At 37.6% G+C, this 27,950-nt stretch overlaps 2 protein-coding genes across 6 annotated transcripts in view; both read left to right on the top strand.

The window, feature by feature from the left end:
• Window positions 1-16,607, top strand: part of eif3s6ip (eukaryotic translation initiation factor 3, subunit 6 interacting protein) — a 35,654-nt gene extending 19,047 nt beyond the window's left edge. For both annotated transcript variants that reach the window (XM_042766387.1, XM_042766386.1), the window contains 8 exons: window positions 7,172-8,468; window positions 10,834-11,458; window positions 12,239-12,331; window positions 14,282-14,355; window positions 14,442-14,641; window positions 15,395-15,486; window positions 15,603-15,772; window positions 15,875-16,607. In XM_042766387.1, the coding sequence (XP_042622321.1) occupies window positions 7,172-8,468; window positions 10,834-11,458; window positions 12,239-12,331; window positions 14,282-14,355; window positions 14,442-14,641; window positions 15,395-15,486; window positions 15,603-15,772; window positions 15,875-16,069 (2,746 nt within the window). In that variant the 3' untranslated portion in view covers window positions 16,070-16,607. The remainder of the gene's footprint in view (window positions 1-7,171; window positions 8,469-10,833; window positions 11,459-12,238; window positions 12,332-14,281; window positions 14,356-14,441; window positions 14,642-15,394; window positions 15,487-15,602; window positions 15,773-15,874) is intronic.
• A 1,311-nt stretch (window positions 16,608-17,918) lies between these two features.
• On the top strand, window positions 17,919-27,846 carry LOC109059397 (PHD finger protein 20-like). Of its 4 annotated transcripts, none has more exons than XM_042766392.1 (17): window positions 17,919-18,073; window positions 20,092-20,189; window positions 20,284-20,455; window positions 20,774-20,858; window positions 20,965-21,041; window positions 21,140-21,626; window positions 22,546-22,602; window positions 22,703-22,846; window positions 22,948-22,995; window positions 23,092-23,502; window positions 23,629-23,727; window positions 24,009-24,190; window positions 24,599-24,698; window positions 24,890-25,094; window positions 25,187-25,559; window positions 26,396-26,546; window positions 26,652-27,846. In XM_042766392.1, exons 2-17 carry the CDS (start codon window positions 20,107-20,109, stop codon window positions 26,792-26,794), a joined length of 2,817 nt encoding a protein of 938 aa, XP_042622326.1. In that variant the 5' UTR covers window positions 17,919-18,073; window positions 20,092-20,106; the 3' UTR covers window positions 26,795-27,846. The 4 variants fall into 4 exon arrangements, with proteins under 4 accessions (XP_042622326.1, XP_042622327.1, XP_042622325.1 ...); XM_042766391.1 differs by having other exon boundaries at window positions 17,920-18,073; window positions 22,945-22,995; window positions 26,652-27,843; XM_042766394.1 differs by having other exon boundaries at window positions 17,921-18,073; window positions 20,092-20,148; window positions 22,945-22,995; window positions 26,652-27,842.
• Window positions 27,847-27,950: the final 104 nt, after the last annotated feature.

Below are 27,950 nucleotides of genomic sequence, written 5' to 3' on the forward strand. Positions count from 1 at the left end.
TTGTGTTTTTTCAGGCAACATAAAATTAGGCTACTGTTTATTGTTGTATTGTTGAAATGATGTTATTTGGTCAAAACTTTGGATCTCTAGTTTATTTATATCCAAACTTTTACTGTTTTTAATTATCACATTAAATACATTTGGTTATAGTGGAAGTTTGACTGAAATGATGTTTTCTCTGCTGAAAAGTGTTTAGATATAGCTGTATCACCTAGCAGTAGCTAAATTGCAGAAATCTCAATACAGGTGTTTAGTTCTGGCTAGTGAAGGTTTCAAATGAGATTCTATGAAAAACGTCTTGTTTAAGTGTATTCCACCTATAGGAAGAGGCTATTTTGGCTCCGACTGTCTGTGTTTGCACACGCCAGAATAAAGCAAGGTAGCCTAATTGTGCTGAATTGCTCTATAATTATTACTGATTTGCTGTGACACGTTCTTTGTTATTGTTTCATGCCTCAATGGGAAGGAGTCTCCAGTAACGATTTCCGTTGTTTGTCCATCTAAAAAAAAAAAAAGCTAGGGAGTGGTCATAAAATATCAGCCTGACAATGATCCAAACAGCACCATCTGTGTTATCATGGTGTGTGTGTGGTACAAGCAGCATCCCCTGATTGATGAACAAAGTACTAAATCTGGTAGTCATCACACTGCCCATCCAGGACGCAGTCATAGTACAGGCAAGCAGAGCTTGACGCTAATCAGAAAGAACTCTGTAAACATGCTAACCAATCCCTGTAAACAAACACTAACACACCATCACACACATACAGTGTGATCCTGTTTAATTGATGGATGGCTGGATGGGATGGGGGTGTTTCTGTAAAAGTTAAGTGTGGAGAAACAGGAAGGAACAGATCACAAGGGTTTATTCAACAATGTCTGTGTTATCTAGCATTTAGCAGTTTAGTAGGTTACCATGGCGAGAAGATTGGAGATTAGAGGACACCTCTGTGCTTCTTTTGCTGTGTGATGCAATGGTGTAACATAACCCAGGGATGACCTGGGGAAGTTGTGAAGGGGTCACAAAATTCTTTTGTCCTGCAGGCAGACCCCAGTACGAGTGGCTGCTGTAGGAAGACAAGGGTTTTAGTTAATCACGCAAATCTTTGAAGACCAGGTGTTAGGGTTTCCCATAGCATGAATTGGAGTGGGATCTAAGACATTAAATTAACACCCAGCCTAATGCAATCTTCTCTTTGTGGACAAATGATTTAACAGACTGGTCTTTGAAGGAGTTCAAACCGATCTGAATAGTATGGATTGATATTTAGAGTTAAAGACAGATGCCTTTTGATTGCATGCTTTTCAGAGTGAAATGACTCAGAGATGGAAATAATTGTGACAGTGTTGCGTGCCATAGCGTAGATAACATTAGTCTTTATGATATTGGTATTTATGGGGATTTCTCAGAAGAGGATGAATACTGCTGTGTAACGGCTTGGTTAGAACACTTTTTATGCCAGTTATGTGCTCATACTTTCACTTGTGTCGTGCTCACAGGGTTTATTTGATGTAACGAATGTCTGGGATTTAATGAAGAGCTCAGATTGCAAAAGACATTTCAAATGTGTTATTTAGTCTTTTATAGGTTATTGCTCATGTTTGGAGTGGAAAGGTCACCATTAATATCTTAAGGGAGTATCGCTACATCTCAGATTTCAGAAATCATTTGGCCATTCTCATGCTTTTACCTTTAAATGGTCATAAACATTGAGTAGTAAAGGAAGTCATTAAAGACAAACCAAAGCTACTCAGGCTGTATTAAATCTTTTGCAGTCCATGTGACACACGTTTTGTGTCTTACCTCAGTCCTTTACTCTGAGAACTAGATTAGTGGCCTAACACAGATCGTCTATGAAAGTAGAGCAATTTCAACTGTCTTTTGATTTATTTTAGTCGTGCCTTTAGTGTTGCTTAAAATACATTGAGAACAGACTGCTGCCTTGATCCGCTGGCTCCACTTTAAACACAAAGAGACTCAGAAAGCCTGGTGCAAGGCTAGTGTTTCTCTAAACCAGAACGACACTTTTGATTTAGCAGTGTTTGCTGAACTTATAATTTTTTTATATTTTTTTTTTACCATTATGATTCTGTATATTCATTTAGTTGACCAGAAATGTGACTCTCAACCATAACTGAAATTAACTCTAATGAAGAAAAGTATTTGAAACTAATTTCCAAATATTCTGGCCACACTCTTGTGGGCCTTATGCTCTGTTCAGTATGTTGACTGTTTGTGAGAGAAGAGGCGTTTTCACGGCTGTAACCAGAGCAATTCTTTTGCTATCTAATTTCATATCAACAGATGTAGATTAGTGCTGAGATTCCAGAGCCATCTCATTGTCCATATGCTGAGCCAGCCCCACTTTGACTGCCTTTTCCGGGGGTTACAGAGAGCTGAGTGTATAGCTTGGTGTGAAACATAAAATATTATATATTGATGTTGTAACACCCCTAGCAATTCCCAACCTATTAGTGGTCTTTTAATATTGGGATTATTGCAAAATATATATATGTGTATGTGTGTGTATGTGTATATATATTGAGAGATACTACATATTGCAAATATGTCTTAATTTTTTTTCTATCAAGGGTTTTGTTTTTGTTTTTTTTGTTTTTTTGTTTTTTTTTTTTACTTTTTGTTTTTTTTGTTTTTTTGTTTTTTTTTTTTACTTTTTTTTTGCTCTTAATAATTGGAATTATCTTCTTAAGTTGTTCTCACTTCTTTTGAGAGCAGGGTGTGGAAGGAGAGGATGGGCTGGTCACGTGTGCGGTATGTGAAGAAGCTAGACTCACTGGCTCAGTAATGAGAGGTGTTCAGCTGTCCACAAACAGCTGAGTCCTCCAGACCTCAGAAGACCTCAGGTTTACTTCATTGAACAAAGTCTGAGTCAAATGAATCCTTTTGTTGAATTAATACAAGAGAAGTAGAAAGAATGTTATTTCTAATACATGTACACTACTATTCAAAAGCATGGATCTGCAAGGATGCATTCAATTGATCAAAAGGGACAGTAAAGACATTTTTAATGTAACAGAAATCAAGAGCATTACTTTTGAATGGCAGTGTATATGAGTGTATGTTTGTGTTGCTTAGTCTTTCACATCTGTTGAGAAGATGATTGTCAACTCTGAGTCATGTTTCAGGTTTTTGCTATAGGCCACATTTCCTCTTCCTGGCCGTACAATGGAAATAGCCCATTATCTCAGTTTTCCTCTTTAGTTGGGGAAGCGTTTTGGACACATTGTCTTGATGTGTTTTCCGATACTGTTGGAAAGTCCAATGCAATCTCTTGCCTGTGCTTGGACTATTAGACACCAAACGGCACTTCAATACCACGACTTAGGTGCCCTTGAGCAAGTGCCTTGCTCAAGGGCACTTCAATACCACGACTTAGGTGCCCTTGAGCAAGGCATCGAACCCCCAACTGCTCCCCGGGCGCCGCAGCATAAAAAAAAATGGCTGCCCCCCTGCTCCGGGTGTGTGTTCACAGTGTGTGTGTGTGTTCACTGCTCTGTGTGTGTGCACTTCGGATGGGTTAAATGCAGAGCACTAATTCTGAGTATAACCTTATTTACAAAACTTCCAAATCAAATTATCAAACTAATCTCTTGCCTGTGCTTGGACTATTAGACACCAGACGGCCTGGGACAAACTGATCCTCCCTGACTAGTTAACCTTATTTTCCTCACTGCCAAATTAAATTATCAAATTAAGCGCCTCAACAGGATTTTAACTCGCTTTGTAGTTTTGCTGGCCTCCTTTTTCTTCATGACTGTAATAAAATGTTTGCTTGAACTGTGTCATCTGTGAATTGTCATAATGTGCATTTGGAATTAGGTTTTTTCTAAAGATCTAAATAATCTTGCCAAAGAAAAATGCAGAATTATCTTAACTTTTGTAAAGACATTTATTTTGTGATGCATAGATATTTTAGGTTTGCATTTTGTTCAGCCTTTTTGGTAGCAGCCACACTCCCTACCCACAAGCATCTTATTATGGAATGTTACAATAAGAAAACCATTGCCATGGTGCTTGACAACCACACATTGTTCTGCTATTTAAACAATCCCGACGCCTTTGAGTGATAAGTGGAAGGAATGCCAACGTTGTGTTTAATACCAACCAAAGCAGCCTCCCATGACTAATCTCACTCTTTCGCTGTTTCTCTTTTCCTCTCTCATTTTACTTGTTTTTGTTCTTTGGCACATTCATGGTCACACAGTACTTTTTTTTTGGTATGTATAAATACAGTCAACGACACGTCATGTGCTGGTGCCGTACTTTAGCGTCATGGACAAGAAGTCTTGGTTGCTGTATTTCTTTATTCATTTCATTTGGGGGAAAGTAAAAATAAATATCCTGTAGATTTGGTTATTTTTCAGAAAGCAAACAATGCAAAAATTAGACAGAATTTAGTTATTTAGATTGTTTGTATATATCTGCCGACATTAGATATGTTCAGATTTCCAAAAATAGTTTGATCTGTTGGAAAATTCTAATTGTGGGTAAGTGTCAGAATTTGTGGTCCAGGGTCACATATGTGTTTTGACTCACCTGTGCATGTATTGTATGTCCGTTTAATGTCAGAGGACGGTATCTATATGTGATAGTTTCACCCAAAGGCTTCAAGGCAATGTATAAACTTACTGTTGTTTAGTTGTTTAAACCAGTTTTGAGTTTTCCTGATGTCTCTGTCCATGTCTTTGTGAGCTAAATGATGTACTGTAATAATTGTAGGGTGATGGTAAAGTGAAAATACAAAGTGTTAAAAAAAGATTTATTTTACTGATAAATGCTGTATTGTTTTTTAACTTTGTTCATCAGGGAATAATAACAAATTTATCATGATTTCTACAAAATTATAAGTAGCACAACATCACTGATGATGATTATAATAGAAAGAAATGTTTCTTCTGCTTGAAAAGTTACTTTGAAATGATATGTATCATGAAAAGCGCTATAAAAATAAGCATGGATTTTATTTCTTGAGCCCCAAATCAGCATATTAGAATGATTTCTGAAAGATCATGCAACAATGCAGACTGGAGTAATGGTTGCTGAAAATTCAGCTTTGCCATCACAGGAATACATTTTAAAATGTATTAAAATAGAAAATAGTTATTTTAAATTGTAATTTTATTTCACAGTATTATTGGTTTTTAGACTGTGTTTTTGATCAAATATGCAGCCTAGGAAACAAAATCTTACATATCCCAAACTTTTGAAGAGTAGTGTACGTTAAATGGTTGTTCGCATTTCTGAGGAACTTTTCAAAAGTGCAGCAGTAAAGTTGGTGCTAAATTTATATCTGCATTAGTGTTTTCTCTTTGTACTGTGTAGTTTGTCCTTTGAAATCTTTTAACAGTCATTCCTCGGGGCAGGAAGTTGAGCTGCCTGCTTGCTCACATTGGCCATACTCGTAAAACAACAGCACATTGAATCTGTGGGCCTTACATAAACATCTCTTCTGGATGTTCAGTGTCACATCCTGGAGACCCGAATCTACATTACTGTTTGCTTTTTGTTTTGCATTACCAACATTTAAGCAGCTTAAAAACATAGCTATCACTCTGCTCTGCTGTATTGTTAAAGTGACCTTGTGAAGATATGTCATGTCATTGTGTCATGCTAAAACGCTGAAGGCTGAATTTCACAGGAAAGAGCAGCTACTTGTTTATAGTCTTCTCTTTGGGTAACATTCCTACAGCAATGTCCCACCGTCACCACCTTGAGAAAACCAACACCATCTAAAGACTCACACTCAGTGTGATTCAAGTGTCAAGTCTTTCTAGCGGTGTGAAAGACTTTAAACATTGTTGATTGTCATGTTGTCATGTCACACAGTCTTTACAATGGCCTTGAGGCTCTGCCAGATGGCTGACTTCCAGTCTTCATATATGCTGTACCTGTCTGGCATTTCAAACGGTTGTTTATCTTTAAATGTGTGAGAAATTAATAAAAAAGAAAAATTAAAAATTAAAAAAAAACAAAATCCCACAGAAGATAGAAGAAATGCTAACCCCACACCAATACACCAATATTACTTCCAAATTCAAAAATTAAACATTAATTATCATTGTCACTGCGGTGGTTGTAAAAGTGTACTTACAGTCTGACCAGTTCTCTTATCTCTTACCACTTATCTCGTCTTTCTGAGTTTGATAGGGTAGATCTGTTTTGTTTGTGTTTATGGAATGTAAAGGTGTAAGAGGAAGTTCATTTGAGAAGTGACTCATTAGAAATTCCCAGAGGAGGTCGCCTAAGCAGGTTTTTTCAGAGGATTTCTTTGGGGGTTTTTATTGTGAAATCTAGTTGTGTGCATAAAAGCCCTGAGAAAGCATATCCTTCATACACTTCTTTCAATATAGGAATCACTCACACAATAACAGTAAATAAAGTATTTGATACTCTCTGTTTGATTTCTTTTTAATGTTTGTGCAATTAGGGATCATCTATAATTGAGTAACTTTTTTTTTTTTTCAAACACCTATAACTTTTGTTGAGTTTTCACTATATATTTTCTAACATTTGGCAGAAAACTACTATAAAAATGTATATTGTTTAATTTTGGAGGTTAATGAGTAAATTAACCAGTGTGGAGCATTTGTCAGGAAATGTTGTGCTGGTAATAGTGCTTTTAGTTTGGCCTGTTCACACCGGGACGAATTGACTCCTAAAGCTGTGGCTATTGTTGGGTTTACAAGCAGCAGCAGATCAGCGTAGTGACAATAACATGTTGTAGGCAAACTCTCGAACAAGAACAATTAAAGGAACTGCATTCATTTTCACCACAAAACTGTTTTAAACTCAAACATTGTAGTGCTGATTTCAGTTAAACAATCATGTTTTTGTTTTCCTGACAATGGCATTATGGGTGTTTAAATAGACATTTTATACTCTTAACAGACCCTTAGTTTCCCTAAATTTAGCTTGAGCTGTCTGGATGATAAAGGCGATGATGAAGTTTGCAGATTTGGACTCATTAAAGGCGTCATAAAGATGATTGGTTTTGGCTTCATAGATTCGCTTTTTTTTTCTTTTCTCTACTGCTTCTGTATATTTGTGTTGGCTTTGCCTCATTTTCCTGGGTTTTACAAATTCTTTCTATATTTCTGGCCTTGTTTATACTGACAAACTAAAATGCATTTCTTTTACTTTTTACAACAGGGAAGAGCAAAGAGACACATCTCAGAGATGGCAGCCCTCTCCTGGATCCAAAGCTACCATGTTGGTAAAGGTGAGCAGCATTGGCAGAAGCCAGACAAGAGGAACCAGCGGAGCTGCTTCCCTTCATCTTCCTCAGAGTAAAACCAGTGATCATAGTGCCTGCACACTGAATACTGGCAGTGTCAAATCTGTTTCAGGCTACATGCTCTCACCACAGGCTTACAAAACCACGCCAGGAGGAAAAATATCAGCAGACACGAGGCAGGCCCACCACTTGAGGAAGGTGAGCAATGGCAGCTTCTGCCTGGTGACCTCTGGGGACTCGACATCATCTCTCCAGCCACAGACTAGCTCACCTAGGCCAGTATCTCCTCAGTATGGAGCAACTGCACGCCTCTACGATGATCCATCATCTGATTACCCCATTTACGACGAGCCTCCAGTAGATATGGAGGTTGAAAGTGCTCACCTACATAACGGCCCATCTAGACACAGTCTCCAGAAGGTCAAACTTCTCCAGCAACCGGGTCAATCTCACACCAGCTCCAGACACAAGAGAAATCCATCGGACTATAGTCCAGCAGGCTTGGATTGTATCAAGCACATGGTGAATGTAGACCCCAAACAAGAGCTGCTTTCCACCTCACCAGTCCCCTCTCCCAGCCCCTCTCCAACCTCAGCATCTGAATCTCTGCATCTCCCAACAAGGGGGCTTCAGAAGGAGCCCGCCAGCCTGGAGAAGATGCAGTCATGGAGGATCGTAGAACCAAGTGTTCTCAGAGCCATGGAAGTTCACCACAGCCGGCAGGGCAGCCACGGATCTCTGGACTATTCGACACCACCACCTCCCCCCATTAGCTACCAAGACTCAGGTTATTCAACTGGCCCATCTCCCAGTCTGCGAAGGAAAAGCAGGAGGAGGATAGGTGCTGGGGCCCAGGGCCGACCCGGGTCTGTGGGCAGCACTGGGGAACTCACAGCCCTGAACGAGCGTCTGATAGAAGAGATGAGGGAGGTGGTTAGTCGCTCAAATACCATGCGGGAGACCAAAGCTAGTCTGGACTCTGAGATGTTGGAGAGTTCTTCCTCCCAGCGCACCCACAGTGTGGGACGGTGCTCCTCCAGGGAGGACATTGCATCTTATAGCAGGTCACTAAGCATAACAAGTATCCATCCCAGTATGGCCTTCATACCTCTGGAGATTCCGGGACGACAGAAGAGGACATATGAAAAGGTGGACACGCTTGAAAAGAGTGTGACTTTGTCCTCACCTGAGACTGCCAGACCCCCTTCACAGGTACTACATATGAGTTCAATTTTAGTATTCTTTTGGTAGAAATGGCTTGTTAGCACTTTACAACAAGGTTTAAGTCATGAACATTAGTAGGGTATCATGAATCAACAATAATTTTACAGCATTTTTTAATCTTGGTTGCAGTGTTAGTCCACCCAAACTGAATTTTTTTTTTTTTTACTCACAAAAAAGATATTTTGAAGAACTGTTTGTCTAAACAATGCAAGAAAATGGGGTCCAAAACAACAGTGAACCCCACTGACACTGTATGGACAAAAACATCTACTACACACAGGTTTGCAATGACATGAGGGTGATTAAATGATGACATAATTTGCATTTTGTGTGAACTATCCATTTAATTAGGAAAGAACATGAATTAATAATGAACAATGGTATAGTTATAAATTAAATACGTTAACTAATGTTAACAAATTAAATCTTATTGTAAAATATTACAGGCGACCTTCCGGTAAACTATCACTTACTTACAATGAGCTTAACACACAGGTCCCCCAGGGGAGTAACTTTTACCTTGTTATTTTTGAGAACGTCGTATTGGTTTAATCTCCACATGGGACTGTTGGGAGAGAGCTTGGTTTGGTTGAAATCTTGAGTTTCAGCATCATTAAAACCCAGACGTCGTATTGGTTTAATCTCCACATGGGACTGTTGGGAGAGAGCTTGGTTTGGTTGAAGTTTTTCATGCCTGTCTGATATTTTTCCCCATGGTCTTTATTAGAAACAGATTATTATGTCACCCATTATAACATAATAGTGATGTAAAATATCAATCTTGTAGTTATTTCAGTCTAAATCATAAAGCGTAATTAGGCAACAACATCTTTCTCTTGGGTATTCAACATTGCAGTCAGGCAAGTTAGAGGCAATTCCCCGTCTGCACATGATTTTAGTTAAGGGCAATGATCACTCAGAGAGCGGTCACTGCCGCTCTGACCCGTAGGAAAGCTGTAATCTGTCCTCCCTCAGTGATGAATTCTATCTACATTGTTCAACAGCTAGGCGCCAAGAGTACTGTACTTTCTCAAATGCCTTCAAGAATTGACTACTTGGGTTTTGATCCAAATCAGCTTTGGAAATATTAAAGGGATTATTTTAAGGCTTTGAGACTTACAGATCATTGCAAATGTTTTCATTACCTATTTAAAAAGAGGTGATGATATCTACTCTCGTTGTGCCCACCTCTTCCCCTCCCGCCATCCTCTGATGCGAATCCAGCAGTGGTCTGCCATGGTAATGGGTGAAATGCCAGAACGTAGCGGAGCTGCAAAACAAGACGCCTGTTGAGCAGGAAGGATGGCTACTGTGGCCCATATGGTAGCATTGCTGACACAGACGGGACAGTTGGGTCCTGGACAGGCGTGGTTACTGTACAGACCAATTGTGTGTCTACGGTGAAGCCATTAGGGGTTTGGGACCTGCTGGGGATTGTTCCATAAGCTGATGACATCATAGGTCACCTCATTCCCTGGTGTATAAGCCATTTCACCACACTGGCATTTCAATGTGCTAATTCACAAAACTATTGGCAGATGAAGGTGAATATACAGAAAAAAATCTAATGTAAAAAAATTAATGTAATATACAACATATTTTTGTTAATTTTAATTAAGCCTAAATAAAATAAAATATAAATGTTAGCTTTACATAATTAAAAAAAAATTTGTTGCCTTGGCATCTATTTTAATTAAAATAAGTGAAAATTGAAGTACTTCACTAAAATTGAATAGTTTGAAAGCTAAATGGATATATTAAAAAAGAACAACTACAAAATGACAATAGCATGTCACAAAATTACTGAAACAAACGGTATATAAATATAATGCTAAAATAACACTGATCAATGAGTTTAATAAACACCATATGAAACGTATGAATTATGTAATTTTTACCCACAGTGTCCTCAAAATGTTATATGAGGTATAAAAGTGAAGTTGGCACACATGTTGTGTCTGGTTTTTGTAACAGGAATACAACTTTGAGTACAGCGAGAGAGGCAATGAGTGCGTAAGGGACCTCCTTACAGGACAAAATTCCTCTAGGGATCAAAATGAGGCCATTGCTGGATTTGCACTATTTTTAGAGACATAGAAGGAGAAATGACTTACTTGTAGGAATTTTTATGTCAGTGATTGGTCATAACTTCATCTATTGTGGTTGGGAATTCTTTATTTATTGGGTTTGATGGAGTTTATTGTGTTAATTTATGAGTTTAAATGCTGATCTTGCAGTTATTGCAGAGAAGAACTGAAGGACAAAAACAGTTAAGTTCTGTGAAAAGCAGATGAACAAAGCTGCTGTGTAAAAATAGCTGTTTTATGAACACCCTGTTTCTCCTCTTCTGTAGGCGGGAACTCTGGAGCCAATGGTTCAGTTGGATAGTAGAAAGAAAGGTATGGTAGATGGCAGAATGGGCTCACTCGGCCCTCATCGGCACGTAGCCAGCGATACCAATTTGCAGGCAAGTGATGGTAGGGCTTACCAGATTTCCTACGCCACCCTCCGTAAACCCCCACCCCCAGATAGCAACATGGCTGATTGGGCCAGCAAGCACCTGAACATGCACACCCAGGGCCTGTTCCGCCGCCGAGTTTCCATCGCCAACATGCTGTCCTGGAACAGAGGCTCCATCAAGAAGCCCATGCTGATGACCAACGACCGCACTGTGCGCAAAGAAGCCTGCGAGGTGTTTAAGCTCGTCCAGGCGTACATGGGAGACCGACCCTCACGGCTGGACCGGCGCCATGCGGCTCTCCTCATTGTCACGAAGTGCTGGGGCATGCAGGGACTGAGGGACGAGCTCTATGTCCAGCTCGTGAGGCAGACCACAGGTAACACCAGCCCACGCAGCCTGGCAGCAGGCTGGGAGCTCATGGCTGTGTGCCTTGCCTTCTTCGCTCCTTCACCCAAGTTCTGCTGCTATCTGGAAGGCTACATTCAGCGACACATGGAGCCAGCCAGTGACAAGAAAAGTGAGTTTGTCAATTAATTATTTAAAAACATGTACACTAGACTTTTAGGCTGTGTGTTTCACCTAATCAACAAAAAGCTGTTTACACAGGATACATTCTTGTGCTGTAAAACAGCTTGAAACTGACAAGACAGATCAATTACAAACAGACCAACACAATTGCAAAATGGATTGCTGTGATCTAATAATAGGCTTTTGTTCAGTGATATGGAAATAAAACAAAAACTATATTGACTTAAAAATACTTTTTGCATTGCTTTAGTTGTTTTCCACAATAATGTAATGTCTTGGAATTATCTTTATTATAGCTTATGTAAAGATAGTGATTTAATGAATATATACATATATATTAAATTGATCAAACGTAGCAGTAAAGACACTTATAATGTTACAAAATATTTACAAAAAGTTACAAAAGAATACATTTCTATTCATCCTGAAAAAATGTATCATTGTTTCCACAAAAATATTTAGTTCAACTGTTTTCAACACTGATAATAATAAAAAAAATGTTTTTGAACAATAAATCAGCATATCAGAATGAGTTCTGAAGGATCATGTGACACAGAAGACTGGAGTAATGATGATGAAAATTCACAGGAATAAATGATAGTTTAAAATATATTAAAACATAAACAGATATGTATTTCATAACAATTGTGTATGTACATATAATTTATTGTTTTTCTTTATTTTCTTTTCTTTTAATTATCAAGTGACAGCACTATTTTATGTATGGGTTATTTAATGGGTTGTTCTGCTTTCTGTGTTTCCATTGCAGTAACCCAGTACATACTGGACCAGCAGGATATTAAGAAGAAGAACTCAAAGTCAAGGAAGAAGAGGAAAGAGAACTCAGAGGAGGAAACAGAAGGTAGTTTATCTTGAACTATGGATGATTCCTTATCTGAGACACTTTGGAACAAAAAAAATGTAAATTGACCTTTAATGTCACTTTGTTGAAGTAGACATTTGAGAAAAAGTTATGTAATGCATCCACCAGAGATTTACGTCACTATGAAAATCCACTGAAGGAGAATCAGATGTTGGTATAAACGCTTCTGTAGAGATATATTGAGTACTTTTCATTTGTAGCTGCATTAGTGGAATCAGTTATTTGCTGTGTCAATAAAACTGTTAATTAGCCCTTTAGGGCAGGACACGTCACGTGTGCTTATCAGTAAAAGAGAGTGCCTTTATGCTTCATATGGTGATACTTTGACCTTGTGACTGTTACCACAATGAGTGGTCCTGATGATTTCATCAGATTTCTGCCTAAATGTATTCGTGGCATTGACCGCAGTGAGGATCCCTTACACTGGGTCTCACTGCCTGCAGGCGTGACATGACAGTGACTCACAGCCGCTGATGCAGACCTACTCATGAGCCGCCTCTACTGTAGTCACAAGCCCATTAGACCAGCACCAGCCACTGGCCACTTGAAGGAGCAGGATATGGCTCATATGTCAGCCCTGGCCTGCAATGTTTTTGAGTCATTTAGTTGGATCTGATGGGCAGATGTCCAGATGAGTAGGTCGACTTCACAGATACTGCTGCAGCTGGGTGTGAGTCACCATGGGGGATTCTTGAGGTTAGGTCTGGTCTGAGTATAGAGCCGGCCCAGCTGAGGGCTTTATTGGGATGTTAAGTTGGAAGCCCTGATGAAGGAGCTCTCATCTCTCTGACATGGGGAGTCACCAGAAAGATCTGTGTGGTCTCATTTGTGGCCTCTGAAAAGATTGTTGTTTCCTCTGGCTTTCCTTCACTTTATTGTTGCCTTTCATTTCAAATGCAAAATACCAGAATTAAGTCTGCGTGTATGAATGCAACAGAATCTGTATGTTTACCCTGTAAATGAACTGTTTAGGTTCAGGAATCGAGGGAAAAAAAGAGAACAAGTGCAAATGTATGATGCAATATCTCTTATTAGACATAACTGCAGTCTGGTGCATGGAAATTAACAAGAGGTTGTATCAACATGGATGCCTGTCACCTGTTTGCCATAAATCTGAAGAAGTGTCGAATTTGGGGCACATTCCAGAAAAGATGCTTTTTATCGCCGAGCTGATTTTTACCATCTGGCTCCTTTAGTTAGGATTCTCAAAGCCTGTATTAAAAATGCCCCCTATGGATTTTACTTTGGAGTTATGAGGCTCTCCTGAAACCAGAGGAATCCTGTAGAGAACGGCTGTGGTTTCTCTAAAATGCTGAACATAGGCTGCTGTAAATTCAGCATTGCTGTATCTACAATAAATCCCAGTGATTCTACAAGCCTGGAGTTTGTTTTACAATCTGACGTCAAGCGATTTCTGGGAATATCATTTATTCCAACTAGTGGAAAATGTTTCTGCGACGTCTAATTTTATAGTCCTAATGTCCTTGTCTCTTACATAACAGAAGGACAAGACAGTCACAGCACACTGATGAAACGCAGCCTAGTAGAAAAGCCCTCTGTCTGTTTATTTTGTCTCCTCTAGTTCACATGTTGATCTGATGAGTCAGTACTGACAGAATGTGCTGGCAGGATTTCCTCCTCCACACTTTAGATGGAACTGAATCTTCATTTTTCATTCATTTTTAAAACAATTGACTCATTTTGAAGTGCTTCACTCCCCACGTGCCGCTGTGATTCCATGATTGTTTATTCCATAACTATAATTGAGCAATTTAGCCATGTTCCGGACAAAGAAAAGTGACTCAGTTCTCAAAGTCTTTACCTTGTAACACAGGTTTTGATGCATTAGATATAAATTTGTCCGCAATTAGACTATGCAGGCCCTGTGTCTCAGAATAGTAGTTATCACTTATGTCTTTTTGCCTCTAGCTCTCCCCATCAGCACATATGCCAAGTACTGCTACAGGAAGCTCCAGAAAGTGGCGGTCACTGGAGGGAAAAAGGTGAGTTTTGATCAAATACACTGTTTGGAGAATCACACATTTAAGAATGAGAAAAATAATTGGTAATTTCTCTGTTTTCCCATTAGGGTCTTCGTAAGCCTAGTTTGGAGGAAGTGGACCACAGTCGGCGTGCCATTATGACCCCTTCACTGTTCGGCAGCTCTCTAGATGAAGTGATGGAGCGGCAGAGTGAACTCTTCCCAGACAGGAAGTTGCCGTGGGTGCAAGTGCAGCTGTCTCAGTATGTGCTGGCTCTGGGTGGAGCGCAGACTGAGGGCATATTCAGGTACGACCTGCTCAAATTCCTGATAATTGGGCAGAATAAGAGAACAGACTATATTTAACTATATGAGTGTGCTGACAAGTACCTAATTTAAAGTTGCGAAGCTACTGACTTAAGTAAATTTTTTGATAATGTGACATTAGAACAGTTGTTTCCTAATAGCGTAGCTTTTCCAGTGACAAGATACATTTTGTAGCCGACTAACGAGAAGCAGTGTGACTTGACAAAACACTGAACTGTAGCTTTTTGGCTTATGCAGCTCATAGGGTCAAATATCAACATGCTAACTGAACTGATTCAATTATACTGTGCAAAATTTTGTAGGAGTTTTCGTAATGTTTTTGAAAGAGGGCTTATGTATTTATTACTACCATTACGCCAGTCTTCAGTGTCACATGATCTTCAGAGTATGTCATATTAGATTAATTAATAATAAAAAAAAAAGTAATTCTAATATGCTGATTTGGTGCTCAAGAAACATTATCAATTTTAAAAACTGTTGTGCTGCTTAATATTTTTGTGGAAACCGTGATGCTTTATTTTTCTTTTAAATGGTAGTGTGTCTAAATTAGGTTCTAGTTTTATTAGAAATTTGGTGTAAAATGTCTGTTCAATACTTTGCAACTCTTGCATGCTTTTGCTATCCAAACTCAGTAATACAGTGTTTTCTAACTCAGTCGCTTGTGCATGCATAATTATGGTGTGCTGTCTCCCTCTGGTGGTCCTTGAGTGTAACAATACAGTCGTCTCCCGCAGGGTTCCTGGTGACATTGATGAAGTCAATGCACTGAAGCTTCAGGTGGACCAATGGAGGATTCCTGAAAATCTATCAGACCCCAATGTTCCTGGTGAGTAACTGTTCTCATGCTTTTATAAGAATATTACATAGTCGAAGAAAAAATGTACTGGCATTTCATTATCATTCCAAAAACAGTTCAACATCTATACCACTGTTTTCCCTCAGCCTCTCTGATGAAGCTGTGGTACCGTGAGCTGGAGGAGCCTCTCATTCCCATGAGCTTCTACAAGCAGTGTGTCAGTAACTACGATGATCCTGCGGCAGCCATCAGGGTGGTGCAGTCGCTGCCTGAGCTCAACCGACTGGTGCTGTGCTACTTCATCCACTTCCTACAGGTATTCACAACACTCAACAAACACACACAATATTCAGCAAATGTACAAAAATGTCTTTTGACTTATTGCACTGCTCTGATGCATATCCCATGTCTTCCTCAGGTTTTTGCTCAGCCTGCAAACGTTGCAGTAACTAAAATGGACGTGAACAACCTTGCTATGGTAATGGCTCCTAATTGCCTTCGGTGCCAGTCGGATGACCCCCGTGTCATATTTGAGAACACCCGCAAAGAGATGTCTTTCTTGCGAATGCTCATTGTACATCTGGACACAAGCTTCATAGAGGGCATTGTTTAAAGTTCTTACTACTTATTAGCAGAACACGAATCAGTGTCACGAATCACAACCAACCTGCTCACAAACACAGTCACAAAAATGGCATTGTGGACAAAATCTAAACAAAAGTAGACTTTTAAGGATAATTGTTTGTGTGTGTGTTTTTTTTTTTTTCTTCTTTTCATTTTGAGTGGAAATCCCAAGTTCATTGCATGTTTAAGAAATGCATGAAAAAATGCAAACCTGTTAATGGTTTACATGCATCAATGTGCATTGCAAGGGTCAAAGTTAAAAGTAACTTGCATGGATGCATTGCATTGTGAGCACTCAAATGCTGTTTGCTTGTTTTGTATAGTAAGTCAGTGACAGGCAGTAAGAAACCACTTTATTTTGTTTGTTTTCTGACAGTATCTTTGTGTATTTGTGGATTTTTAAAAAAGATCATGTGTAATGTACAGGACACATGTATGAGCGTTGTATTTGTTCAGTTTAATCTGAAAGCTTTAATTATTGAAAAGAGAAAAATAGGTTTTGTTAGGGTGTGAATAAATCACACTATATTTAAAATACAAAATTTTCAAAATTAAAATATTTATATTTTATTTTATGATTTTATGTTTTGTTTTGTAAAAGCTATTATTATTCCCTGATAGTCAGGAATGTCCTTCATGGAAAATTGTCCAGAGTCTTGAAATGGTAAATTTTCAGCTCCCAGCTCCTGCAGCCTCGTACATACCATTTAGATATACTACTTTTGCGTGAGTTTGTAAATGAATAAAATATATTAAGTGATAATGGAATGGAATTAAATGCCATTATATGATGCCTGTAAAATAGCATTTGAAAAATTAAAATCTTGGAAAAAGAGGAAAAAGATCCATGAATTATCTGAAAAGAAACCCTTTGTGTAATCGTGTTCTTTTTGAGTCTTTGTATGTAAATAAAGCTTTGTAAATAGCTCCTCTACACTACACATATATATGAGAGATATTGAGATTTTGTCAAAATAAAAAAAAAAAAAATAAATAAAAACACTTTTGTATTTAGTATTTTGTGTAATCGGCTGATTGTGAATGAGCAAAATATTCTATACAACCTTTGGATTGTGTATGTATTTTGTGTGAAATGGATGTTAAGGAATATAATAAAGTTTCAAAGATGTGATACCTTTATTTGTTTTATATTTTAATGGTGAAGAAAATATTGTAGTATTACTCTTTTAAAAACAAATTAAGCTCTATATGGTTTACCTAGATTGTTACATTAAATAAATACACTACTGTTCAAAGGTTTAGGATCCATAAGATTTTTTTACGTTTTTGAAAGAAGCCTCTTATGCTCACCAAGGATGCATTTATTTGACCAGAAAACAGTTAAAAAAAAAAAAAAAAAAAAAAAAATAGTACTATTGTGAAATATTACAATTTAAAATAACTTTTCTGTGATTGCAAAGCTGAATTTTCAGCAGCCATTACTCCAGTCTTCAGTAACACGATCCTTCAGAAATCGATTTGCTGCTCAAGTAAAAATTTTTTTTTTTTTTTTTTTTGGTCGAAAACAGTTGTGCATCTTAAACTGTGGAAACTGTAATACAATTCATAATTCAGGATTCTCAGATGAATGGAAAGGTCAAAAAACAGTATTTATTTGAGATACAGATCTTAAAAACATTAAAAATGTTTTCATTGCCAATTTGTATCAATTTAATGCATCCTTGCCTGTTTTTATACAGTCTATGATCCTTGCTGAATAAAAGAAACAAGAAAAAAAGCTACTCAATGACCTGTTACTTTTGAAAGGTATTGTATCAAAGCAACGCCTGTACCTCACAATAAAGCTGCTCGACGTCTTTTCTACAGACGCTGACGCATGCGCGGTTGCTGTATTGTTCGTACCGGTAGTCTGTGTGGAACACATTGGAAAATAGTAAGTGCGTGCATCTCGCGCCCAACGTTGTTACAATAAAAGAGACTTTAATAGATGCACGACGCGCCTTTATAGTAAAAGAGACGGATATCACAGCAGGTAACTGATCCTTATAGCATTTTATAATTCTGTTTTCGCAATGGCAAGACTTTGTTCGAGTGTGGAATGTTTAAAGATGCTGTTTTAGAAAACTGAATATGCAATTACAGATTTTAGGTAATGAAATCAAATAAATGTAACGTGTGCACTGGTAGAAGCATGTTGTGATTTACAGCTTGCCTGTGGGAGTGGCACTGGCGATACTATCCATGTCATTCTTCTCGTGGAGGGTGTGGATCAGTCAGGAAGTTGATGTCTGCTCGTGTTTTCACTAAGATGAATATTGCTCTGTAGGATTTCAGATCGTCTTAAATGGTGTTCTCTGTCTGCTTTTGGCTATAGACAGGCAGAAATCGTTGATCTGGGAATAATAAACTAGTGTAATGTTGGAGTATCTGGCATCTCTATTGTTTCCATTGTCAGGAATTTGGGGGCACCTATTAAAATCACTGTTAAATACTCTCACTTATATGTCTACTCATGCAAGAGTAAATCAGTTAATTAAATATATTCATAGTGTTTAATAATCTATAATATTATGATTTATATAATTTATTTAGTTACAATAATTTAAAATGTAAATAATTTAGATAGATCTATTCCTAATATTTTTTGAACGTTTTATTTATACAAAAGGAATGTTGATTTTGAACTTAAACATTAAAGTTGTGTAGAAATAAGAGGCTTAGGTAAGTAGGCTATTGATAATTAAGTTACGTCTGTTGTTTGCAGTGTTTAGTGGCATGATGCCATGACCTGGATTCTTTGCACCTACACTGTGTAGAGAAATGCTGTAGATTTATGGGAAAGATTTTGCTGTTGCTTTGGTAGGGGGAAAAAAATCAGAAATTATGATTTGTAATTATTTTAAATGTTATTTATGTCAAAAGAAATCTTGATTTTTGTTGTAATAACTGCTTAGTGTGTTTTCAACTGAATCATTAAAATTATTCATTTAATTATTCAATAATTAATCATTTAAAGTATTTTAATTTACTGTTTAAAAAAAATAAAAAGTTAATTTAATTTTTACTGTGAATCTCAAGCTGAATCTGACGTTATTTTTTAAGACAAAACTTAAAAGATACTTAATTAACCTTCATCAGTAACTTGGATGTTCCTGGATTTTCCTTTTTTCCACTTATAAACTGTTTTTTTTTTTTTAATCCACTGTTTATAAAAATTATTTGAAATAGTTTATTAATGATTTACGGAATGGGGTCTACTGTCTGAATAATATAGTAAAATGTTGACCATTAAAGGAAAAGTTTTCAAGTTGGCGGAAAATGTACTTTCCTTCAGGTCATCCAAAATGTAGATGAGCTAGTTTCCTCATTGGAACAGATTTGGAGAAATGCTTTACTTGCTCACCAATGGATCCTCTGCAGTGAATGGGTGCCGTCAAAATGAGAGTCCAACAGCTGATTAAAGCATCACAATAATCCACACGACTCCAATCCATGTTAAATGTCTGAGTTTAACAGAAACAACTCCATCATTAAGATGTTTTTTATCTTCAAACCATTGCTTCCAGATGAAATATTTGTCCTGTATCCATAATATTGCTTTCTCCTGTGAAAAAAAATTATGAAGAAAGGCCAACAGAAAGATTTGTATTACTGGTCATATACTTACTTGGTAAATTAGTAAACTTGTTCCAGAACACAGCAATAGTCTCAGTAACCAGTGACCTCAATGTGTAATTTTAGCAAGCTTTGACAATTAGTAGTTAAAAGAAAACAGTTTTGTTTTCCTTCCAAAACTGTTGCTGTGATACAGTTCAGTGTCACTTACTGTTATTAGTAGTTAGTTATTACCATTATGGTTTAAATGTATAAGGTAAAATATTATTTTTTAAAAAGTGTTGCAATTTTACTACGTTTTTGAGAGTTAATTTACTCTTTCTTTTCTCTCATGTTAGCTCTCAAAAGGTCTACTTGTAAAAACAGTAATGAGACCGATCTAATGTAATGTAATGACTACTGGGAACTTACTAAAATGGGATTTTTTCATATTAGGTAGTTGCTAGCATCATGAGCAAAATGCCTCCTAACAGACGAGGAATTAAGTTTGAGGTGGGTGCTGCTCTTGAAGCACGGGACAGTCTGAAGAACTGGCAAGTGCTATTCTTTTAAAAACACTTATTTTTTTCTTAGCCTTTCCTGCACTTGGATTTATAGCAAGCTGTCTGTGTGTGATTTCACTGCCAGGTATACTGCCACCATTGAGAAGATTGACTATGAGAATGAGAAGGTCTTAATCCACTATCGCAAGTGGAGCCATCGCTACAATGAGTGGTTTGACTGGGCCAGTCCATACCTAAGACCCATGGAGAGGGTTCAGCTGAGGAGAGAGGGACGGCAGGAAGACAGCTTTATCCCTGTGAGTCTCAGACTGTGCTCCTGAAAAATCCCAGTATATGCAAGCTAATCTAGGATCAGATATCAAACAGATGAAAAACATATGAAAATAGTTGTGCTGCTTAATATTTTTATGGAAGCTGTAAATTTGTTACGTGGTGCAATCAACATGCAGAAACAAAAAACAAAACAGGAAACAGTATCATAGGAGCCCTACAGAGCTATCTATCAAGGTCAATATATCTTTTAGGAATCAGATACTCTGACCCTGAATTCTCAATGGTTTAGCCACATTTAAAGCAAATTAATTAGTTCTGTTTTCATTCATACTCTTTTGCAGGGATTTCATGTGAATGACAAAGTTCTTGCCAGCTGGTCTGATTGTCGATTTTATCCTGCAAAAGTCTTGGCTGTCAATAAAGATGGTAAGCTGTTGCTGTATTCATTGCATGAAACAGGTGTGTCACATAAACAGATTCTTATTCAAATTGAAATGTTATGTTTTCATATGTGATTCTAATTCTCCTGCAGCATCTTACACTGTGAAGTTCTATGATGGTGTCATCCAAACAGTCAAAGGAATCCATGTGAAGCCCTTCACCAAAGAGGTTTATTTTGCATTTATATCCCATTCATGTTGCACCTCTATTTCAGTACTCATTTTGGCCTTCTCTCCCTTTATTCATTCTCTCATTCACACAAACAGAGAAGAAAGAAACTAACTGATAAAAATGGAGAGACGCCTATGTTAAAAAAGACAGACAAGGACAAGACCATGCAGGAGGAACATGGAGTCAGCAGTGCTAAACAAGCAGCAGGACAAACTGACCATGTTCCTGAGAAAGAGGAAGATGAGATCTCAGATTTGGATAGAGAAGAAGGTGAACAGAAGAAAAGCAGTGGGAATGGGACATGCCTTAAAGTGGAAAATATAAGCATCTTGGAGCAAGTAGGGCAGCACAACTACAGTAAGTCATTTCTGAAGAAGGTCTCGGGGCCTGAGGAGGGAGAAGAGGAGGCTGCAGTGAAGATGGAGGACTCTGTGGTGTTTCACTCGGGTATGAACTTTAATGAGGAGATGGTAAAGAGAAATGAGACAGAGGAAGCAGAAGTCCAGGTGGAACAAAAAAAGGAGGAAATCAAAGGACAGTGTCTTCCTCATGACAGAAAGTCACAGAGGCAGCGTATAAGAAGTACGTACAAAGTGATTTTTTGACTGTATGCAAGTGGTATGAGGTTGATTTCCCTGAAAAATATAAACACTCTGGTTCTGTTGGGCTTTCAAAATGTTGTTCTTTTTATTTGACGAGCCCTACCTGGCAACACTGGCTCAACCAATAACATGAGCTTGGGGGTGGGGCTATCGGTTTGTCTTACCAGTGGCATCATTGTTAACTCCATTTGTTGGGCTGCATGAATAATTGAAATAAAATTTAAATTGTGATATGGCTTAGTGCGATAATCAAATTGCAAAGAGTGCATTGTGTTTCAGAGTGAAAGTGGATCTGTGTTCCTTTACACAGGAGCAGCTCATGATTCAGTGTTTTCAGGGTCTCAGAGTGGCTCGGTGCGCAGTAAATGCTGCTCCGCACACACTCATCTCTGCATCTGTTCTGAGTTTGGGTTGCATATAACACGCATTTGCAAACCATCTTCCCAAACCTATAATGACTTGTAATAAGCTTTAAGGGCCCCCGGCTGTTTTCCACCAAAATACAAGCAATCATCTATGTTTAACATTTTAAAATGAAGATATTAAGACATCAAATAAAAATATGATTTTTTAAATATTAAATTTTTTACTTTACAGTGAAATATTACAATAGCAATAATCATTATTTGTTTAATGTGTATATATTTAGTAGTAATAATAATCATAATAAAAATACTAATAATTATTATTTTATATATAATAACAGAATTCTGGGCCCTACAAAAGCAAATACAGCAGACCCGGAGATTTTTTTCGCATTTTAAATAACATGCAGTTAAGAAAATAAAAATAATAATAATAATAGTTTATGTCTTCATAGAAACAAAAAAATATAAAAATCAAGGTTGAGTGTTTGTCATGATAGATGTAAAATTTTATTTTAATTGTATATTTTCTAGGGAAGAGGAGACTTTCAATGGCACGAAGGAGCTCCAAAAAAACCAAGACTGAATCAGGTTTGACTGTTAAATCAAATGTAAAAAAAATGTTATGTGAAAAATGTGTTTACTGGTGCCATAATAGTAGATTACCTCATTATTCATCTCTTTCTTCCAGAAAAAAGTTTTCATAATGATTCCAAGTCCGCATGTGCATCCACCAGTCAAGAAAAAGGACCAGACCCTTTACATCTAACACAATCATCCAATGGAACTGCAGTACCTAAGGCTCAGTGCCAATCAGAAACCTTTAAGCCTACAGGTGAGATCCCACCCAGCACATCTGTACAACATATATATATGCTCAAATAGCACCTGGTTCTTTATGATCAATGGATTTTTAAAATCTTTTTATTGTAGCAGTAAGAAAACAAGCTTTCCACAACCCCAACCGTTTCAGCAGAGAGCCATGTGAGTAATGATCTATACTAATCAAATTCACAGAATCATGATTCATCACAATTATCTTGAATTATTGACCGTGAATGTACCATCTAACTATCTCAGTATACAGAGTCATCAGAAACCAGCCTCCACCGGTGCTCTCTATCAACTTGGACCATAATCCATATAAATGTAGCGTTTCTGGCTGTACAAAGTCTTTCCGGAAAGCAAAACTCCTGCACTATCATATGAAGTACTACCATGGAGATGATCGTCTGATAGAACAGGACCAGACCAGGGCAACGGACAAACACACCACACTTAATAATCAGGATAGCTCTAAGAAGAGGTGCATTACATCACATGAGTGTGTGCAGATGTCTGTGAAGAGACGCTCTCTAGCGCTCCCTGTTGTCAGTGCACAGAGTTACCAACGCTGGCCATCACTGAAGGACAAGACCAGAGAGAATCAGCTAGACAGCAACATGCATAGATACTTCAACAAGGAAAGAGAGAGGAGGTCTATGGAAATGGGTATGACTGATGAATCAAATTTATATAGTATTTCACAGAAAGCATGTGGGATTTACAGTGTTATTCTTAGTTTTTCCTCTAATACATGACATGGTCTAACTGAGCTTAGATTTCTTTCTTTTGTAGAAGGTGTGAAGGAACGTGACAAGCTAAAAGAGAAACAGACTAGAGACTTTCTGCGAATTAAGTTAAAGGAAAAGAAAAAAATTAGAAAAACTACATCAGGTGAAGAAATTCAGCATGTTTTCTGAGTGATGATGTATCTTTATTTCTGTGCACAACCACTGTAACTAAATGTCTGAAATCCATTTGTAACAGTAAATTATAAATATAAATATAAATTGAATTTAATTAATTGAAGTCTTCATATCAGTCTAAATGTTTTTGTTGAGTTTATATATTTTAGCAATTTGATATGATCTTAAGTTTAAGTGTCATTGTAATATTTAATTGTCTGTCCCCCCCCCAACCCATAATTGAAGTCATGTTTTGTCATATGTTTCCAGATGAGGATAGCATTTCTGATTGGTCCTCTGACAGCTGTGGATGGAGTGAAGATGAAATGGGGGCGGATTTGGACGTCATTGCTTCACCTCTCAGCTGTAGCTCTGTTGCCTCGACTACAGGAAGTCAGGAAACTGTCCGTTGTGTGTGTGAAGTGGAAGAGGAAAATGACTTCATGTTACAGGTGACCATTCAAAATCAAAGAATCCTAAAAAAAAAAAATTTTTTATCTTGGATTCCACAAAAAAATATTAAGCAGCACAACACTAACAATAACAGGAAATTATTCTTGAAACTGAAGACTGGAGTAATGGCTACTATAAATTCAGCTTTGCAATCACAGGAATAAATTACATTTTAAATACATTTTAAATGATAAAATACATTAAAACGGAAAACTGTTTAAATTGCAATAATATTACTGTTATTATTTTTGATCATTGGTGAGCACAAGAGACTTTGAAAAAATTGAAAAATCTTACCCAGCCAAAACTTAAGAACAGTAATTTATATGTCAGTAGAAGATTTAGGTGTAAAATTTCACTATTAATTAACAACCATCATGTTTATTGTTTTTTCTATCACACCTCAGTGTGAAGAGTGCCTGTACTGGCAGCATGGAACCTGTATGGGCCTCCTGGAAGAGAATGTTCCAGTTCGATACGCTTGCTTCATTTGCCGGGATTCCCCAGGTTTGGAAGTGTTGCACATTTTAGTGTTGTTTTCTGAAGGGAACCTTAAATGTAGACCTAAGGATGAGTGGCACTTTGAGTAGTTTGACTCAGCTTTTTGTCAATTCCCATTCTTTATGCTGGGAAATCTATATTATGGCTATTTTTAGTTTAATTTCAGATTACAAGTGTGTTTGTTTCTGTGTATCCAGGGCAGATCAGAGGTCAGAGACAGCGTCTACGGTACTGGTATGACAGGGACTGGCTTACCACTGGCCATATGTATGGCCTTTCTTTCCTGGAGAACTACTCCCATAAGAACGGCAAGAAGATTGCAGCCACTCATCAGCTGTTAGGAGACGTTCAGCATGTGGTGGAAGTCCTCAAAGGCCTGCAGCTTAAAATTAGCGTGCTACAGTGAGTGATCCAGCTTTATCTCTGTTTGAACCCATAACACAAATGTTGTTTGAAAAGCCTCATGGAAACGGTGTTATACCAATTTACCACAGGAGCCAAAGTCATCCAGACCTCAAGTTGTGGCGCCAGCCATGGAAGCTGACTGAGAAATCCAGGATGAAAACCATGGCTCTTCCAGACACAAAAACAGTTTCTGCATCAGCATCCTTGGATGCCATTCAACTTAAAGAGCCCTTGACTTCATCCTTTCAGGACTACATTAGCAGTGAGCATTGCTACCAAAAGCCACAAACCCTGTACCAGGTATTAGAGCCAAGGCTGGTGCTGAAGACACGGGTTGAGTCAGTGCTGGAAGACCGATTGCACAACACTGAGACAGTGCTGAAGAATGACCAACAGAATAATGGAGAGATCCAACCAGCACTACTGAAGACATCTAGTACTCAGCTGTTCAACCACAGCATGGTGAGGGCCACATTAAATGAGGTTAATATTACATCAGGTGTGGCCAGTGTTGATCCTGGAGAGCCACTTTTCCCGAGTTCAGCTCCAACCTTAATCAAACACACCTGAACAAGCCAATTAAGGTCTAAGGGTGACTAGAAAGCTACAGGCTGGTGAGTTTTTATCAAGGTTGAAGCAAAACTCTTCAGGACTGTGGCTCTCCAGGATCTATATTCAGTGATAGTCATGTAATATAGGGGTGGCCAACAATTATCGTGGTCAAATCAGAAATTCTCGTTCTTCAGTGAGCTGACATTTTTAAAGGAATAGTATATCTAAAACTAATTTGAATATAAATATTGAAGAATGTGCCATTGTTCCATATAATGAAAGAGAATGGAGATATGTGTTGTTGTTAAGCTCCAAAATGATGAAAAAATCGTCATTGCGATTTTATTTTTAGGTAAACTATTCCTTTAATGACTTTTAACATGTACAAACTTTTGAACAGACTTTTGAACCCAAACTTTTGAACAGACACATTTTCATGAAATTAATACTTTAATTCAGCAGGGCTACATTAAATTGATTAAAAGTACCACTAAAGACAGCAAGGATATATTAAATGTTAGAATGATTTCTGAAGGATCATTTGACAGTGGAGTAATGATGCTGAAAATTCAGCAGGAATAAATTCCATTGTAAAACATTTATTTTAAATTGTAATAATATTTCACAATATTACAGCCTTTACTGTATTTTCGATTAAATAAATGCAGCCTTGGTGAGCATAACACTTTCAAATATCTTACTGTTTTATGTTGTGTGACCCCGAATGTTACTTTATTCCATTGCAGGATGTAGGAGAGAAGCGTGAGGCGGGTGCTGATGGAGGTGGGGTTAAGGGCGGAGCTCAGCAGCAGTGGAAGATCAGCCTGCTGGAGCATATCGAGACTATGCAAGAAGAGGTTACTCAAAGGATGGACTTTATCGAAAGGGAGCTTGATGGTGTGCCAGAGGGTTTCAGAGGGATCTTTGCTGTTTTTTATGTGGTGATTTGTATTATGAGAATGTCTCATGTATGCTGTGACTTTATATTGATTTCTTTTTCAGTGCTTGAAAACTGGCTGGACTGCACGGGTGAGTTGGAGCCTCCAGAGCCACTGGACCGTCTGCCTGAACTCAAGCACAGCATCAAACAGCTGCTGAATGAAATGGGAAAGGTGCAGCAGATCGCTCTGACGTGTGCCACATGAGGGCGCCAGGGCATGTTTCACTATCATCACAGGGCTACCTCAGATTGACACATTCCTAAACCGGGTCATGGACCGAAGAGCCTGAAGAATAGACTGAGAACATGTGAAATTGAACATGCTGTTTGTTACAGAGTCTGTGATTCTGATTTTCAATGTGGAATCAAAAGAATGTTGCAAAACTTTATCACCTCACTTATCTTTTTACAATAAATGTGATCTAATTTTCATCATTTCCATTTCACAGAAAGGAAACATACAACAACATACATTACAAGTATGTTTGCTAGACTTGTCTTTGTCATTTAACAATGCACAGAATGCACTGATTTCTAATATTTTTACACTTAAAGCATGTCAACTCAACACATTTTTAAAAAAAATAGTTATTGAAAGTTATGTTTAAGCTAAAAGCCTACTTGAATAGTCAAAAATGATCCATCCTGTGCTCTTTAAAAGGGTAGTAACCTTTAACATCTATTTAACAGGTTGGGTGTGAAGTAAAATGTACACAATGAAACAATTGTTTCTGTTCTACATTGTGTTAAAGTACCTCATGCTTAGAATGTTCAAATGTGTTTTTTCTTTTAATATTGCATATTTATTTTTAAAACGACTGTGAATATAATTACTGTAATCCTCTGTAGTTTACTATCTATTTAACCTTCATACAGCAAATGTGATCAATGTCGCCACTTCCTTATGGATTAGCCATAAAATCAACAAAGACTGAACCACATGACTGTATGTCTAAAAGCAAAAACTTTATTCCAGAGCTTGGAAATACAAAATGTTTCATCCCGAATGCATTTCAGTACTGCAAATCTAATTACTCAATGAAATATTAAATATATGCATATTGGTTATCATCTAAATGAGCATTTAATGAATATATTAAAATTTTATCATTATGTGCATACCTTATCTCTTTCCAAAACTGTGTGACTGGGAAACAGTATTACACCTTCATACTGCATTATGATGAAGACTGACTTGTTTAACATGTTGTGCGGCTATTCAAAATAGATAGAGTTACTATTAAAGTACGTTGTATGTATACAGTATGTGCACACCTGGTCTACTACGTGATTTTATTTAGAATCAGATTCAGAATGAGCTTTATTGCCAAGTATGTTTAAACACACAAGGGATTTATCAT

The sequence above is a fragment of the Cyprinus carpio genome, chromosome A11 (assembly GCF_018340385.1).
Source record: "Cyprinus carpio isolate SPL01 chromosome A11, ASM1834038v1, whole genome shotgun sequence".
Lineage (NCBI taxonomy): Eukaryota > Metazoa > Chordata > Actinopteri > Cypriniformes > Cyprinidae > Cyprinus > Cyprinus carpio.